Raw genomic sequence first — 17,826 nt, forward strand, 5'->3', positions numbered from 1 at the left:
CTTGTCATTCGAGTCAGATTTATGTATGACAAAGACCATAAATCTTCATAAATAAAGTATTCAAATCATTTTACGCTGATAAACACGATCGATTCACATCGTAAATCGAACCTTCCTATCGATCACTTCATTATTTGTATAGAATTTTAAGATCAAACGATGAATCACATGTTCCCGACCCTTTTAGAATTCATAAATCCTGGTCTAGTTTTATTAGAAAAGGGCAAAATAAAATATGGAAGAAATAAATTTTAACTTTGTCTTTCAATTCATTATTAATATTATGTTTGTTCATTGCCAGTGCGGCTATGTGGTCTAGTGGTATGACACTCGCTTTCGGATCGGCAGATCCTGGGTTCGAACCTCGCGCTCGGCGCATAGTTGAGTCCTTGGAAAAGGCTCTTTACTCACATTGTCTCACAGTATTCAGGTGTAAAATGAGTACCTAGCCGTTAACAGCGTTGTCTTTGTCCGAAAAATTGTAATATCGCCTAACAGGCGTCATGTCCCGTCCTACATGTTAAATGTTGCTGTTGACCAGGGACCCCTTGTAAATCGCTTTGAGCACATTTAGTGGATATTGCGCTGTATAAAGCTCAATTCAATTTTAATTGCCAGGAGATCAATTATTTTCAAGTGAAAAGTGTTTCATCGGGCGTCTTAAGACCCTTCTTCCCCTGTCCCCCGCTCAGTGAGCTAGGGCGAGGTGACATTATGCTCAAGGCCACACTGGATGGCTGGATGCGAACCCTGTACTTCTAGGCTATATTATGGCAAAGACTTGACTTGTTATGCCACGCATCCCCCTTTTATCGGTGACCTCTTCTTGGCCAACATTTTAAAAAAATGTTTTTTTCAGAGAAGGGAAATAATAGTGGCTTTGGTTCTTAGTTGTATATTTTTACATTTTTTGTGCATTTGCACATATCTATATGTATTCATTGTTGCCATTAATTGGTTCTCAACTTTGTGTTTATATATTTTTTATGCATGCCACGTCTGTAAACGAATTTCCATTTTTTTGGATGAATAAAGTATATTATTATTATTATTATTATTATTATTATTATTATTATTATTATTATTATTATTATTATTATTATTATTATTATTATTATTTTATTATTATTATTATTAATATTAATATTATTATTATTATTATTATTATTATTATTATTATTATTATTTATTATTATTATTATTATTTTATTATTATTATTATTATTATTATTATTATTATTATTATTATTATTATTATTATTATTATTATTATTATTATTATTATATTATTATTATTATTATTATTATTATTATTATTATTATTATTATTATTATTATGATTTCCTGGTTCCTATTTGAATCAGCATCATTGTCTTACTTTTCCTTATTTAGCACATCTAAGCTCTACAGTAATGTGCTTTTCCATTATCTTCCTTTTATGTTTTACTGTCCATGAAATATCCTTAACGTATCTCAGCCACTGTAAAACTCCTAAAAACCCACAGGCAAATATTAAAACATTCTCTACACTTCCTGATTTTCCTCTGATAACTTAATTGCTCGATTGTTCCTCAGATTCTCGTATCTTCTAAAGGTGACGCACTTTCTCAGGGATATCGGGATTAATCGGCCCCCTAGAAGTGAATTCAAAATTAATAAAACGCTTCAACAGTAATAACGTCACTTCGCCCGTAAAGACGCATGGTAACTTATTAACTGGCTCTAAACTATCAGAACAATGGCGGACGCCCTTATGAAATATGTCTCCGACAAGCATAAAAGCGTATCCAGAGGGAAAAAAAAACCCATTATAAATCTGATCATGTTTAGACTTTTATAAATTCTGATCACAAGACATATGAAAAGTTCTAGCCAGCATGAAGAATAAAAAGTGCCGATTTTCTTTGTTTAGAACCACGATGGCCGCCGTTGCTGGGCGACGTGACAACACTCTATTGAATCCAATTATATAAGATTTACGAATTTTTGGGTTTTCTATAGTAAGAAATTGTATTTATATTACACAATACTTGTGACTTTTTAAAGATCTGAACAAGTGTGTATGAAAGGAAAGTTGCCAGACGAAGCAAGAAAGAAAAATTCAAGAAAAAAATAAACATCCAAAAAAATCAGTCTACCTCGACTGGGGATTATTTCTTGTATTTTTCTTTCTTGCTTTGTGTGGCACGACCTTTCAAACACACTTGTTCAGATCTTTATCTTACACCGGTGCATGCTCCGTAACTCTCTGCTTACCGACCATTTTCAGTATTTTCCCAAAATGGCAGAAACATTGATTTTTTAAAACTCAAACAATCTCTCTACCAAACAATTTTATGTTCTCATTAATTAAACAACGATCATTGTGATGTACAAAATAGATCTGAATAAGACAAAAAATGTAGACTATATTATCGTGTCGTAACAAATGTGACGATTTTGCAGTAGGTGGTAAGGATATGGTTTATTTATTATGTTGTGACTTTTGTCGTTCGTCACCTAATCAACCGACTGGAACGTCTCGGCAGCCTCTTTAATTCTATTGAGAATTCTCTCTATTGGTGTCTATCTGTCGCTGGTCTCTATCCTTTGCCAGAGACTGTCATCAGGTCTGCAATATATTGTTCCGACCATAACTATTCTGAATGCCAGAAGGAGTAGAAATTAACACCAAGTTTCATTTTGGTGTCGTTGCATTCATCTCCCAGCTCTAAGTTTATCCAAACTTAAACTTGATCTTTTATATAGGGCAATATCCACTAAAGGTGTTCAAATCGCTTTACAAGGGGTCCCTAGCCAACAGTAACACTAAACACGTAGAACGAGACATGACGCCTGTTAAGCGATATTACACTTTTTTTTTCGGACAGAGACAACGCTGTTAACGGCCATATACTCATTTACACCTGGTGGGAGAATTAGTGCATGGGCCAGTGGGCGAAACCCTCCCCCCCTGGGGGAGTTTTCGCCACATGGTTTTTCTGAAACAGCAATATATCTTGAGTATTAATCCGGGTGTTACCGTTTTTTCAAGTGTCATTTACGAGAGTTACGGCCCTTGAAAGGTCATTGGGTGCAATTTTTTGTGAAATCGTTTTTTGTGCATAAAATGGTTGTTTATCACCTTAAAATTGTTTCACATACAATCAATAATGGAATTTTATTGTAATTTCTCATTTTTTGCCTCATATCATAAAATATTTTACAAAGCCATATAGCGTTTTTAAATCTTTGATAGCCATTTTCTCTATAATTTGAAAAAAAAATCTATTACAGTGTACTTGTTTCCCTTCAGGATGAATAAACAAGAGGGATTTTGCATTAGCACAATTCAGGCATGCTTCAGGGACATATAACACAAATTAATCCGGGTGTTACAGTTTTTTCAAGTATCATTTACAGGAGTTATGGCCCTTGAAAGGTCATCGGGTGCAATTTTTCGTGAACTCATTTTTGTGCATAAAATGATTGTTTATCACCCTAAAATTGCTTCAAATGCAATAAATAGTGGAATTTTATTGTCATTTCTCATTTTTTGCCTCATATCATAAAATATTTTACAAAGCTATATAGGGTTTTTAAATCTTTGATAGCCATTTTCTCTATAATAATGAAGTCCCCAAAGGCTGTGCAATTGAAGCTGCAATTGAGAGTGCCTCATCAGAGGAAAGAAAACTGCAAGAAGCTGCTGTAACCTTGAGATATTTGATTCTGGATTCTTTCAAAGATCATTCACAAATGCCTTGCCCCCCCCCCCCCCCCACATCAGAGTATTTGCTATCTGCTCAAGACCAACTTCCTTCTGCTCTGATCAAATTTTTTACTACACTCCTATCCAAGCAAGGTGCAGGACATATGAGTAGTAGGTCTGAAAGACTTGTACGTTCCATGGCCCAAGATGTTTGATATAATGTCACTTGTGGACAATGGAAAATGCCTAAACATTTACTTCTGGGGATGACTGTGAGGCATTTGACTGGAAGTTTTCAGATTATAAACATCCTTAACCGCTTTGGACATTGCGCATCCCACTCTACTCTTTTGGAACTGGAGACTGCAATGTGCGACAGTGTTGTTGAATGCTCCACAAATCTTCCTTCTGCCGCATTGGCACATCCAAAAATCACCCATTTTTGCTGGGATAATTTCGATCTCACAGAGGAGACCACTGATGGGTCTGGCACCACACACTCTACTCATGGCATCATGATCCAAGAAATAAAAGAAGGAAACTTGGAAAGAAAAATAGAGCAACAATATGTCACGACTGGAAAAACAAAGAAAAAGTCAGCAACTTTCAAACCCATCCAAATTCAGCCTTGCTTTGCAACTGGAAGAGCAGAACCTTCTCTGACTGTTTCCACAACAACAGTAAAAAACAATCAAGAAAGACAGCTGCACCAAGATAATTTTCTGTGGGTGTTCTGTAGGATGAAGTTGAATTCAGACGGAGAACGTTTCCCTGGCTGGAAAGGTTGGCTTTCATCAACAACTCCAAACCCCCAAAATGAAAATGAAACCAACATGCCTTCAATTGTTGAATATATGCCTGTCATCAATGCTCCCATAACTGAAGCAGCTACAGTACAGAAGGTGCTACAACTATCTTTGGAGGCAACACAAGAGCTTGGTCAGCCATATACATTTGTAACATTTGACCTTGCTGTAGCAAAGAAAGCTTACGATATTGTCTGGCAAAACCCACAGCTTTACAAAACAGTCATTATTCACCTGGGTGTCTTTCACACCATAATGTCATATCTTGGTGCCCTGGGAAAGCTCCAAAGTGGATCTGGTTTTGAAGAAATTGTGACTGAAGCAGGGCTATGTGCACATGGTTCTATGGATAGGGTTATGAGTGGAAAGAACTACAACAGGGCTATACGAGTGCATGTGTCTGTTTTGGAGGCTCTAGAGAGACTTCTGCTTGCAAAATTTGAGCAGGACACGGATTCAAAACTCGGTAAAGACCTCATGCCTTACATAAAGGAATTCACCGAAGGAATATCAAGCCATACAGCTAATAAAATTCTCCAGTCAACTGTGTATGCTGAGTTATTTTCCCAGTATGAAGCCTTCAAAGAGAGTGTCCGCTCAGGAAAGTACGGAAAAACTGCACAATACTGGATCCAATACATGGACAGAGTTTGGCTTCTCCTCCAGTTTCTGCGAGCTACAAAGACTAACAACTTTCTTCTTCATATATCTTGTTTAAAAGAACTGTGCCCACTGCTTTTTACCATGAATCACCACAATTATGCCAAGTATCTCAGTGTATATTTTGTGTCAGTAGCCAACCTGATTCATTCCCATCCAGGGGGCAGAAGAAATGTTACAAGATAATGGATTTAGTGTCTCCAGATCAAGGACGCCTGCTGGAAGAATAGCAGTTGATATGACCATTGAACAAACAATAAACAAACATGCAAAGACAAAAGGAGGTATTGTTGGGTTCAGCAAGAGTCTTCCAAGCTATTACCGTTGGAGTGTAACAAGACACAATCGAGCAGAATATGTATCAGCAACCCAAAGAATGATCAGCAACAACAACTGTATGGATATAGACACCCACAAAGAATTGAGCCTTGCAGAAAAAAGACAAAGTGAAAAGCGAGTGCAAAAGATCCTCCAGGCATTTTCAGCATTTATCAATCCCTTTGAAGTTGAAGATGGTCTGGTCAGTCTAGCTTCAGGAATGAAAGTGCAAGAGGATGTTGCTGATGACCTGCTAGCCGTGGAAAAAATAGGAAAAAGATTGTTTGAAAGTTTTGTTGAAAACAGACTGAAGGAAAAGACTGTAGAATTTCACAAGCCATTAGAAAGGAACAAGACCAAGACATTTGCATCATTGAGGAAAGTGGTAACAGTGAAAAAAGACATGAACGTGGTCAAAATCAAGGCACAAAGAAATTTATTTGGCCAGCTTCTTGTTTTGTCCCAAGAGCACAGTGTTGATCTTCAAAAAGTTCTTCGATATCCTCTAACACCTACTCCATGGTCGCTGGCTTCATCAGATGGTTTACCTCTGAAGACCAACAAAGCAACTCTGTTGCACAAGCTCACGCCTGACAATTCATTAATGTTCGAGGATTATGCACAAAAAAAACAAACACCGTTTACATTGTTGATGGCAATGCACTGTTACAAACTCTGTCAGCAATCCCAAATACATTTGGTGAAGTACTTACATGTTCCTCCTTACCACAAGCAGCTTGTGTACACTTTGTGACTGATACTTACATAGAAGATTCAATCAAAGGTTGTGAGAGATTGAGGAGATGATCTTCTGAAGATAATGCATACTTGTTAAGAGGATCTGAAACAACAGTGCCCAGACGTTGGAAATCATTTCTCAGCTGCGTTGATAACAAAAGATCCCTTATCAGGTTTCTCCTCAAGGAATGGGAAAGTAACGAATATGCAAAGAAACTGAGAAACAGGGAAATCTTCTTTGTCTGTGAAGAGAGATGCACCTTACTTTACAGTGACACGGATGAATTTACCACAGCTGTACCTTGTCTAGATCTCTACTCATCACAGGAAGAGGCAGACACACGAATTATACTGCACTGTCAATATGCTTCCCGCCAACCAAACTGTGAAACAATTGTTGTCAGATCACCAGACACGGATGTCTTCTTATTTCTCCTTTCATTCTCAGAGACAATTGGAAAGACCCTGATTTTTGATACTGGCTGTAGCAACAACAGGCGACAAATCAATGTCTCTCAGATTGCAAAGACTTTGTCTAAACAGATGTGTGATGCATTACTTGGTGTCCATGCATTCACAGGCTGTGACACAACAAGTTGCTTTGCTGGGCAAGGAAAGCCGAAAGCTCTAAAATTTCTTCAAAAGGAGGAAGACCTTAGAATTCTGTTCTCCAGATTTGGAACATCAGCAGCTGTTTCGAGTAATGACTGTCTCATGTTAGAGTCATTTGTGTGCAAGCTGTATGGCAAAACCTCATGCACAAGTGTCAACAAAGTGAGGTATGACATAGTTCGCCAGCGTTTCAAAGGAAAGAAAGGTACCATCTCATGCAGTGGTGGAATTGATCTGTGTCAGATGCCTCCTTGTAGTCAAGTATTGTCACTGCACATATCAAGAGCCAACATTCAAACTCTCATTTGGAGGAATGCAGTGTGCCAGAATCCTAGCATTCCAAAACCAGAGGATAACGTTTGGCAGAGAAATTCTGCAACTGAATTGGAAGTACAGTGGTTCAAAGATGCTTTCATTCCAGATGAGTTGCAGGAAATTGTGTATGAAGAAAGCTGCACCAGTACTGACGAAGATACATATGCCGAGGATGGTAGTGATAGCTTTGACAGTGATTTCCTTGACGACACTTCAGAGGACGAAGAGGATTTTGCTACTGATGATGAGGATATGTAATAAATTGGTGAGCAGTGCAAACTGTTAAGGAGTAAAGCATGTTTGCAAAACACATAAGGATATTGTTTTTATGTACTTACTGCATCTTGAATCAAGAATCCCTTTTGAGTATCAATTATTCTTCATAATATAACATGCGATTTCGTTCAAAAGTCTTCGGTAATGATGCTTCACTTGGGTTGTGAACAAATTAGTCTTTATTCATGATATATCTATTTATTTTTACCACACCTTCAACTTACTTTTAAATGTGACAACTGGACATCAATACCATGTTTAAAAAGAATGAAAATTATGATGAATTTGGCATCCCACAAAGTGGAGAAAAATTTAAGGGTTGCGTACACTTTTAGTTTTTCCTGTGACGGAGAAATATGAAGGTTGTTGTTGAGGCTTGGGCCATAGCTTTCTTCAGTGCTACATTTTTAATGAACATGCTGTTTTTGGCCATATTTAAAATAATTTTTGTGTAAAACACTGAAATAGCCCATAAGTTTAGATATGACACTTCATGAGATTACTGACAAATTGTTTCAACTTTCTGTGAATCTATATAATATTTACAAATTGAAAGCTTGTGCACATAGTTTGATAGTATATTCAATTTCCTTCAGTTTGATACCCAATTTGCATATATTTGAATTAATATTGTAGTCTCCAGAGCCTTTGAAAGAAATGTTGTCTCTATTTTGCAAGGGGACACAACTCACTTTTTTCAAAGGGCCATAACTCTCTTAAATGACACTTATTTTTACGGTAACAGTGGAATTTGTATGGCCAATAAGTTCTATTATTTGAAAAACATAGTGGCATAAACTCCCAAAGGGGGGGAGGGGGGGTCCCAGTGGCCTAAGCACTAAATGTGAGTAAAGAGTCTTTTCCAAGGACTCAACTTAGCACCGAGGGAGGCTCGAACCCAGGACCTTCAGATCCGCAAGCGAGTGTCATACCACAAGACCACATAGCCGCCCTACGTATTACATACCGCTTTGAGTCGGTCTTTTCGCTTCAGAACGTTTCATCATTTGCTATCTTCAATAAATCGAATTGAGATCTAAAGAAAGGAGTTGTAGAAGATTCGTTTGTGATATAACACGTCTGTGTTTCTTACAAACAAAAGGTTGTGTTTAAAGTACCCTAGTCTATCTTAACGATCATCGTAGAGCTCTGTGTGGTTTAACCCTCTCATTACCACCTACAGCAAAATTGTCACATTTGTTACGACACAACAATATACATTTTTCTTATTCAGATTTATTTTGTACATCGAAATGTTCTTTGTTTAATTAATAAGAACATAAAGTTGTTTGGTAGATAGATTATTTGAGTTTTTAAAAATCCATTTGTTTGCTGGGTAAGCCTGCCATTTTTGGGGAAAAACTGGAAAAGATTTGTAAGGAGAGATTTTAAAGTGAAGATTTAAGCATGCATTTTTAGTCTGTTTCCTAACCAATCAATATTGCCTGTACTCTGGAAAGTCACGTTTTAAAACATTTTGCTAGAAAACTCTTCCTTCAAAAATCGATCGATTTAAAAATGACCCTATGTTATTATTGACTAAAACTACTCTCAAACCTGGAACATTGATGAAAAAAATTGGACAGAAACCTCTCGAAGTCCCAGGTTTGAGAGTTTTAGTCAATAATCATCATCCATCGTGGCTTGTGCTCTTGAGCACGTTGCCGGTCAGCTGTCTCCACGAATCACGATCCGCTGTGGTGCGCATGAAATCTGTGTTGCTTTTAAAATCACATTTGGCCATTCTTAGGTTATTTAGATAAGTCATTCTTTGTCTTCCTGGCCTCTAGCTCTCTTTCCTTCGATCATCCCAGATGTTACCAACTTTTCTATTCCGTCTCTTCTCCACACATGTCCCAGAAACCGTCCTTTAAATCGATCGCTCGATTTTTCTGGCCAATTTTTAAAATACAAACCTGTCCAGAGTATGGCAGTTAAAAAAAAATTGAGCTTATATAGCGCAATATCCACTAAATGTGCTCAAAGCGCTTTACAAGGGGTCCCTGGTCAACAACAACATTTAACATGTAGGACGGGACATGCCGCCTGTTAGGCGATATTACAATTTTCGGACAAAGACAACGCTGTTTACGGCCAGGTACTCATTTTACACCTGAATACGGTGAGAGAATGTGAGTAAAGAGCCTTTTCCAAGGACTCAACTATGCGCCGAGCTCGAACCCAGGACCTTCTGATCCGAAAAGAGTGTCATATCACTAGACCACGTAGTTAACTGGTTAATGAAGGGGTTCAAGTTAGTAAGAGACATGGTTTTATCTGTGTTGAAATGTTTAACTAGATAGAAAAGATAAGCACGTTTGTATAAATGGGCGTGTTTGTATATAAATATATTGTAGGTTTTCCGCCTTTCTGTGATTTCCACCGCGCACAATGCAATTACCTAAATTCTTCTTTATTTATTTATCTCCCCGCCCGAATTCTATAGCAGGAATATTTTAATGTTTTGCTTAAATAAAGTGAAGACATGTTCTCTCTCTCTCTCTCTCTCTCTCTCTCTCTCTCTCTCTCTCTCTCTCTCCCTCTCTCTATATATATCTCTTTCTCTCTCAAAAAAAGAATATATATATATATATATATATATATATATATATATATATATATATACACCCTGTCTCTCGTTTTTACTACCACTTCCGGTTCATGGGTAATATGGATAATCATTATCATCATCATCTTCATTATTAATATTATTATCATTATTATTATTATCATCATCATCATATCATCATCATCGTCGTCATCATCATCATCATCATCATCATCATCATCATCATCATCATCATCATCATCATTATCATTATCATCATCATCATCATCATCATCATCATCCTTATTATTATTATTATTATTATTATTATTAGTAGTAGTAGTAGTAGTAGTAGTAGTAGTAGTAGTAGTAGTAGTAGTAGTATTATTAGTAGTAGCAGTAGTAGTAGTAGTAGTAGTAGTAGTATCACCATCATCATCATCATCATCATCATCGTCATCATCATCATCATAATCATCATCATCACCATCACAACCATTGTTTTTATTGTTGTAATATTATTTATTATAATCAATAATATTGACCATCCTATTCTCATCTACAGAGATGATGCCACAGATATTCTTCCGCCTCATCCATCGAGCCAGATCTAAGTCTCAACGACGACGCGTCTACTCATGGATCGCCGTCTGCCTTCTGCTCATCTTCGTGCTTGTCTACTCACAGCAAGAGGTTCTATCAGATCTTGTGAAAAAACACGTCTCGCCTGTGCCTATCGAAGTTGTAACAAGAGCAATTGGAGAGGCAGCTCCACCCAATGGAGACAGAAAAGGCTTCGGCCTAAGTAATATCTTTCGAGGAGCGGATATGAAACTCCTGGAAACCAAAGACTCAGAGCAATCTCAAAAGAATATCAATAATAATAATGATATTGTGAATACTAAGTCCAGTAAATTTCTAATTCATAATTTTAATTATATGTATGACAATTTGGAAGACGAAAGTAGATCTGACTTACTTCCGGATTTAGCGCCATCTATCGTTCATTTTGTATGGTGCGGAAAAGGACGATTTTTCGAGTTTCGTCATTATTTAGCTGTGAAACGTGCAAATAACCTCATCAAACCGGATAAGATTCTATTTCATTATTCCGACTTGCCACTAGTTGACGCTGTTCAGTATTATGACTGGTTTAACCATAGCCTGTCCGAGATCGATCACATGGTTTTGAAGCCTCTCAACGTCACCAAGTGCCAAAGTTCAGGGCCCCATAAATACATGCTCGTTTTGAATTTGTTAGAATTTTTCGGTGGGATATTTATACCGGAAGACGCTCTTTTAGTTGATTTCCCGGTGCACCTCCGGAAATCTCCGTTTATTTCAGGTGTCGTAGCCAAAACTATGACGGATTATCTCGATGGTATTATCGTTGCTAAGAAAAATGGATTTATAAGCCCAGCGAGTCAGAACGGTCTCAATGTTATCTTAGCTTCCGGTAGATCGGAAACCCAGGGTTTAATTCCTCCGTGTGGTGACCGGAAACACTTCAACAATTTCGAGCAAGGAGAATGTGTTTGCGTGAAAATTGATTCTGAGATATACCCGTCGACGATTTGGAATGAAAAGTCCAATTTTTCAACTTTGGCCCGAGTAGCGAGTTACGGAGAGCCAATTATTGAAGCAACGCACAGCTCGGCTACGGCGATTCCCAGGATTGGTCATTACATCTGCTGGGATTGTGACATCAAGTTTAATACGTACCTCAGTGTTATGAGTTCTTTACACGTGGCTGGTCTTTCAAAGGTGAGTAAACTATCATATACTTTCTAATACAGTGTTTTAAAAAAGATTCTTATTGGGTATATCGATATATACAAGAGATGAAGTGAGTAGGAAAGTGCCAGAAGACAATAGAGATTAGATCGTGGATAGCTCATACGGTAGAGTCACGCTCTCACCGGCCAGGCGGAGTTGTCGTACCAGTAAGATCGCAGGTTCAAACCCCCATCACCGCCGCGAAAATATTTTATTCTCTATTGTCTTATGGCACTTTCCTACTCACTTCACCTCTTGTTGTTATCAAGATAAGTGCCTGCTACACTCACTTTTATCTGTATATCGATATATGCGACCTATATCTCAGATACTGTATTAGGTCTGAAAGGCTAGTTTAGGAAATTGAATCTTGTAGACAATACATGTCAAATAGTTTTTTATCGTCTGTCTGAACTTTAAATGATGAATTTATGGTTTTATTGTTTTTTGTTATTGACTGATGAAGGGTTTTGAGCCAGAAACTTTCTGTTTGTTCTTTGTCGAAGTTATTATATTCATTTCTGTTCATTGCTTTATGCAACGAGTTCGTTTCGACGTAAAACTAAATTGATTCGATGAATCATATTTTGAAATGACAAAACAGCAACATTCCCAGTTGGCTGATGCGTTGGGCGATTGGATAACTTAATATAGAACGTCTAAAAAATCCACTGAACGAGCTCAGAACACTTTACAAGGCATCTCTAGCCAACTTCAACACTTTGGACGGAAACAAAGCCGGGTATTCATTCATTTTACACCTGAGTACGATGAGAGAGAATGTTCGTAAAGGGCCTTTTCCATGGTCTCAATTATGAATGCAACCCTTGACCTTCCGATCCAAAAGGCGAGTGTCATACTACCACAAGATCTCATAGCCGTATATCAACCTCCCTCATGTTTTTTTTGGTTGAATTCTCAGGTATATATCCACGGATTGAAAGAACCAACAGGTTATTGGTGGACGCTACTTCAGGCAACACTCAGCGTGGTTTACGTCAACAGAGAGTACCCAGTTCACACCCGGAACAGTGCTACGATGACTCAGGAATTGGCTCAAGGTCAGGTTAAATTCTATCTCTGTGTTAAATGGATTTTGTAGCAAAGTTGGGTGGTATTAACCCTCTCCTTACCACCTATAGGAAAAATCGTCACATTTGTTACGATGCAACCAACAGTTTTCTTATTTTGATTTCATTTTGTTATAGTTATAGCTATAAAAACTTGACACTGTCTTGCAAAAGAGCTCATTGTTCTGTCAAAATATAGAATATACTCGTTACTATTCTGTTTGAAAAATCTTTTTTTTTGTGTTCGGTGAGTATGAAGTTTCGGGTAAAATTCTGAAAATAACTGGTAAGGAGAGTGTTAAGCCTGGTCAGGTCAGAGTGTTGGAGGAATGAGAATGGATTCTGCTGTACCATGAAAAAGAACATTAAAGAAACTTGGCCTAGAAAACTAGACCTTCAAATATCAATAGATTAATATAGCCTCATTTTGTAAAAATAAAACTCTCAAACCTGAGACTTCCTGGATGTCTGATAGTTTTTGACGAGATGAGGGTCTTTTCAATGGATCAAATATTTGAAGGACGAGTATTTCTAGCCAAAATTTTTAATTCGTGGTTTTTGCGAGTACGGTAGAATTATGGTTTCGGCATGGTGTTAACGGGTGAGTTACATGATACATATTACCCCTATTGACTCAGGTGAAAAAGGTATCTCTTGAATATCGAGTGTTATGGATATTGTAGGACAGCGTGTGAAAAATGAGCGACTTGCAGGGGACCTGTATCGTATGATGATGATGGTGTTCCATATGTATTTTGATGTAGGGAATGGCTCTTGCGATGTTATCATGCATTGCAAAAGTATGTGGACCATCTCCAATCTAGACGGATACGTAAGGTTTTATATGCCCTTATGTAACATTATCTAATTTGCTTTTGGTTTTGGCAGGCTGAACCAGTGAGAATTTTACTAAACCGTATGCAATGAAAAGTTGTATTTGGTAAATCATAAAATACTCATTTTTTTAATGTTTCCTTTTCCCTAGGTATAATGCGAATCAACATCTTGTTAAAGTATGGAGGGGTTTATTGCGACAACAAAGTCATTTGGACTAACGCTATACCAGATTCTTATTTTGAGTAAGTTGGGTATGATAATATCATTTATTATTTTTAATTTATGTCCATGTTTTCTTAATAATAATAATAATAATAATAATAATAATAATAATAATAATAATAATATAATAATAATAATAATAATAATAATAATAATAATAATAATAATAATAATAATAATAATAATAATAATAATAATATAATAATAATAATAATATATAATAATAATAATAATAATAATAAATTCCCTTTATCCATCCCCAATGGGGAATTTTTTCTTTAAGATCTATTCCAATGTAAGACTGGATTAAACCGGGCATCAGCCGCAGTGCACTTGCTCAAGGCCACACAGCGCAACGGGAAGTCGAACTCGGTACCGTACCGCTGAGCCACGCTGTCTCATAAAGATATTAAGACTAAAACTAAAATCATATTATTCCTTATCTCTCGTTATTGAAATATATTATAACAACAATCAAATGCAATGGACGATTCACTGTGAGTATTGAAGACAGGTGATGCACACATTGAAGCTTTCATTCCTTTTCACGATTGTTATTTCTTTCTTATGAGCATCGAAGAGTGAAATATATCCATTATCCTACCATTTTTATATGTGACTCAATTGGTAGAGCACTCGTTTCACACGCAAAGGGACCAATGTCGATAACGGGTTCAGTCGAGATTTTCTCTGACCCTCCTGTCCATCCAGCAGTGAATGGGTAGCCGAGTCCGTTAGATTTGGCGGAATGTACTTTGCAACAGACTAGCGTCCTATCCAAAGGGTAGCAAACAATCGCTTTTGTCCGTTTCACGTTATAGAAACCCGGGATAAAATCCGGCTCCATTGGCCTAATGGCTCTGAAGGACAACAACTTATTTTATTTGTGACCCACCAACTCAAAACAGGATCAAGTCGTGTTGAAATATATGCCAAACGTCAAATAGAGATTTAACTCTCTCCTTACCAGCCATTTTCAGGATTTCCCCCAAAACTTCACACCCAACTAACACAAAAATATGCTTTTTATCACTCAAACACAATAGCAGTAAAGTTCTTGCGATACATAATTTCTTTAGCAAAACATGCTCTACAACACACTGTTCATTTTCTTTAAATTTTATAATGTACAAGAGAAATTTGAAAAAGAAAAATGTTGGCTGTATCGTAATGAATGTGACGATTTTCCTGTAGTTGGTAAGGAGAGGGTTAAAGTCAAAATGACTACAAATATTAGATTTCAGATATTAACACCTAGAGTAGTCTTGGACATGAAGCATAGTCTATGTGGTTGGTGTCAATTTTGACCCGATCCGACAGTGCTGCCGTACTCTGAAAAAACAAACAAAAACAAACAAATAATAAAAAATAATTGATCTTTATATAGCGCAATATCCACTAAATGTGCCCAAAGCGCTTTACAAGGGGTCCCCGGTCAACAGCAACATTTAACATGTAGGACGGGACATAACCCCTGTTGGGCGATACTACAATTTTCGGACAAAGACAACGCTATTAACTGCCAGGTAATCAGTTTACACCTGAGTACGGTGAGAGAATGTGAGTAAAGAGCCTTTTCCAAGGATTCAACTATGCGCCGAGCGCGAGGCTAGAACCCAGGACCTTCCGATCCGAAATCGAGTGTCATACCACTAGACCACATTATAGCCGCACAACAGACAATAAACAAGTAGCCCTATATACAATTTGGCCAGAAAACTTGATCATGTTTTGAATTGTATACATTTTTATTACTTATTTGCAGGTCTGATAACTGAATTCCTTATAGGCTCATTGTTGTAATGGAAATCTCAAAAAATGACGCAAAATATTGCCCATTACAACAATGTTAAAATGGGCCCATAAGTGGGTTCGGATGTCAGACCTGCATATAATGTACACGTCGGTCACGAAAAATTTTGAGCTACAGATCGGTCTCACGTTTTTGTCAAAACAAAGCGTTAATTCAATTATTTTCCAGGCAAGGTGTGTTTTGGGGCATCATAATATTGTAAGGGTCATCAGGAATTTTAATTGGTGATATGTTTTTTTTTTATTGTGAAACACTAATGTGGTATTTCCTTTGGATAGAAAAATAAAACAGCAAAAGCGTTATTGTCAAAAGGTACATACGCACATACACGTAAACAGACAATCACACACACATACATACATACATACATACATACATACATACATACATACATACATACATACATACATACATACATACTTACATACATACATACATACATACATACATACATACATACATACATACATACATACATACATACATACAACATACATACATACAACATACATACATACATACATACATACATACATACATACATACATACATACATACATACATACCTACCTACCTACCTACCTACCTACATAATACATACATACATACATACATACATACATACATACATACATACATACATACATACATACATATCAAAATTGTTTATTTCAGGAAATATACATGATAATGTAACAAGGGTAACATATTCATTGACATAATACCATTTCCTAAAATAATGTACAATGTATAGAGCTGGAGTATTAATTTGAACAGTGAAGTTTCAGACTCTGCCACAGAATGTCCCAGAGGTAATAATGATATTAGTGTTGATGACGATGATAATGGTAATGACAACGATGATGACGATGATGACGATGATGATGATGATGATGATGATGATGATGATGATGATGATGATGATGATGATGATGAAGACGATGATGACAATAACAGTGGTGGCTATGGCGGTGATGGAGACGACGACATACATACATACATACATACATACATACATAAATATACACGCACGGACTTGCTCGAACAATCTTCAATTTAATACATATGTATCGGTTTGTCTAATATCTATTTCAGATGACTTTTGTGGTTGTTTTGTAGTTGTGCAGTCTTATCTACTGCTCAATTTAACAACTACTGTACCTCTTTTATGATATAATAAACAAAGAAAGAAAGAAACAAACAAAAAAGACAAAGCAAAAAAAATATAAAAAAATGGAGTTTAAACAGCGACAAATCCCGCCTCCACAATAAACAAAACAACAAAAACCAAACCAAAACAGAACCCAAAGATAGCACAAACGGAAGAACCCCCCCCCCACCCACCTCCCTGAAAAAAATTACTAAAGCACCCTCAAAACAAAAATAAGAATACAGACGCGTAACAAAGAATTACCCACAAAAACCAAAACCAAAGCAAAAACAAAACAAAGGTGAAGCAAAATTAATAGCTGATCGATGTGGATCGATTGGCGCCGAGAGCTCATATGCATGAGATGTTGGTGATATATTAAGGGGCGGTTTGGGTTGAATTAATAGGAAAATCCTTTAAAAAATGATTTTGAGATTTTGGTGAAAAAATATAGACAATTTTCTTAGAAATAAGATTATTGAAGTCCAAATTCTTAAAATAGACTATAAAGGCACGAAAAACAAAGTCGAAAAGGGTATAGGTAGTAAGAAAAGTGTGAAAAACAGAAAGCTATCTTGCCATTTTCTCAATATGTCATTTTTCTAAGGGCATGGGATACTGTGTCAAATGTTTCTCAGAGTCTTTTCTATGAAATTGTATGAAAATTTCCACAGTTATCAAAGAGATAATGTAGTGTGTCGTCATAGAGAGTTTTTTGAAAAGGTATTCGTATTTTAATTATAATCCAAATTCTGAATTTTTAACACCAATTTTGTCATAACATTTTTAATCTCAACTTTGTAATGTTCTAATAAAAAATCCATAAGCTAAAGCCGTAAAACCTCTCTATGGCGACACGCTATGATACAATGTTGATAAGAGGGAAGAATATGGAGGTCATTCCTTCATTAGATTTTGTGGAACGTTTTTATGCCAGACCCCCCCCCCCCAAATTAGGTCGCAAAACGGATATCAACACAGATAATTTATATTT

The 17,826-nt window shown here is 36.6% G+C and overlaps 1 protein-coding gene across 6 annotated transcripts in view; it reads left to right on the forward strand.

Moving 5' to 3' along the window:
* The window catches only part of LOC144970466 (uncharacterized), a 90,819-nt gene that overhangs the window by 62,762 nt on the left and 10,231 nt on the right, over positions 1–17,826 (forward strand). For all 6 annotated transcript variants that reach the window (XM_078910141.1, XM_078910145.1, XM_078910146.1 and 3 more), the window contains 3 exons: positions 10,530–11,728; positions 12,663–12,801; positions 13,796–13,889. In XM_078910141.1, coding sequence (XP_078766267.1) covers positions 10,530–11,728; positions 12,663–12,801; positions 13,796–13,889 — 1,432 coding nt within the window. The remainder of the gene's footprint in view (positions 1–10,529; positions 11,729–12,662; positions 12,802–13,795; positions 13,890–17,826) is intronic.

The sequence above is a fragment of the Berghia stephanieae genome, chromosome 4 (genome assembly GCF_034508935.2).
Source record: "Berghia stephanieae isolate SIO BIC M18660-M18661 chromosome 4, UCSD_Bste_1.3, whole genome shotgun sequence".
Classification (NCBI taxonomy): Eukaryota; Metazoa; Mollusca; class Gastropoda; order Nudibranchia; family Aeolidiidae; genus Berghia; species Berghia stephanieae.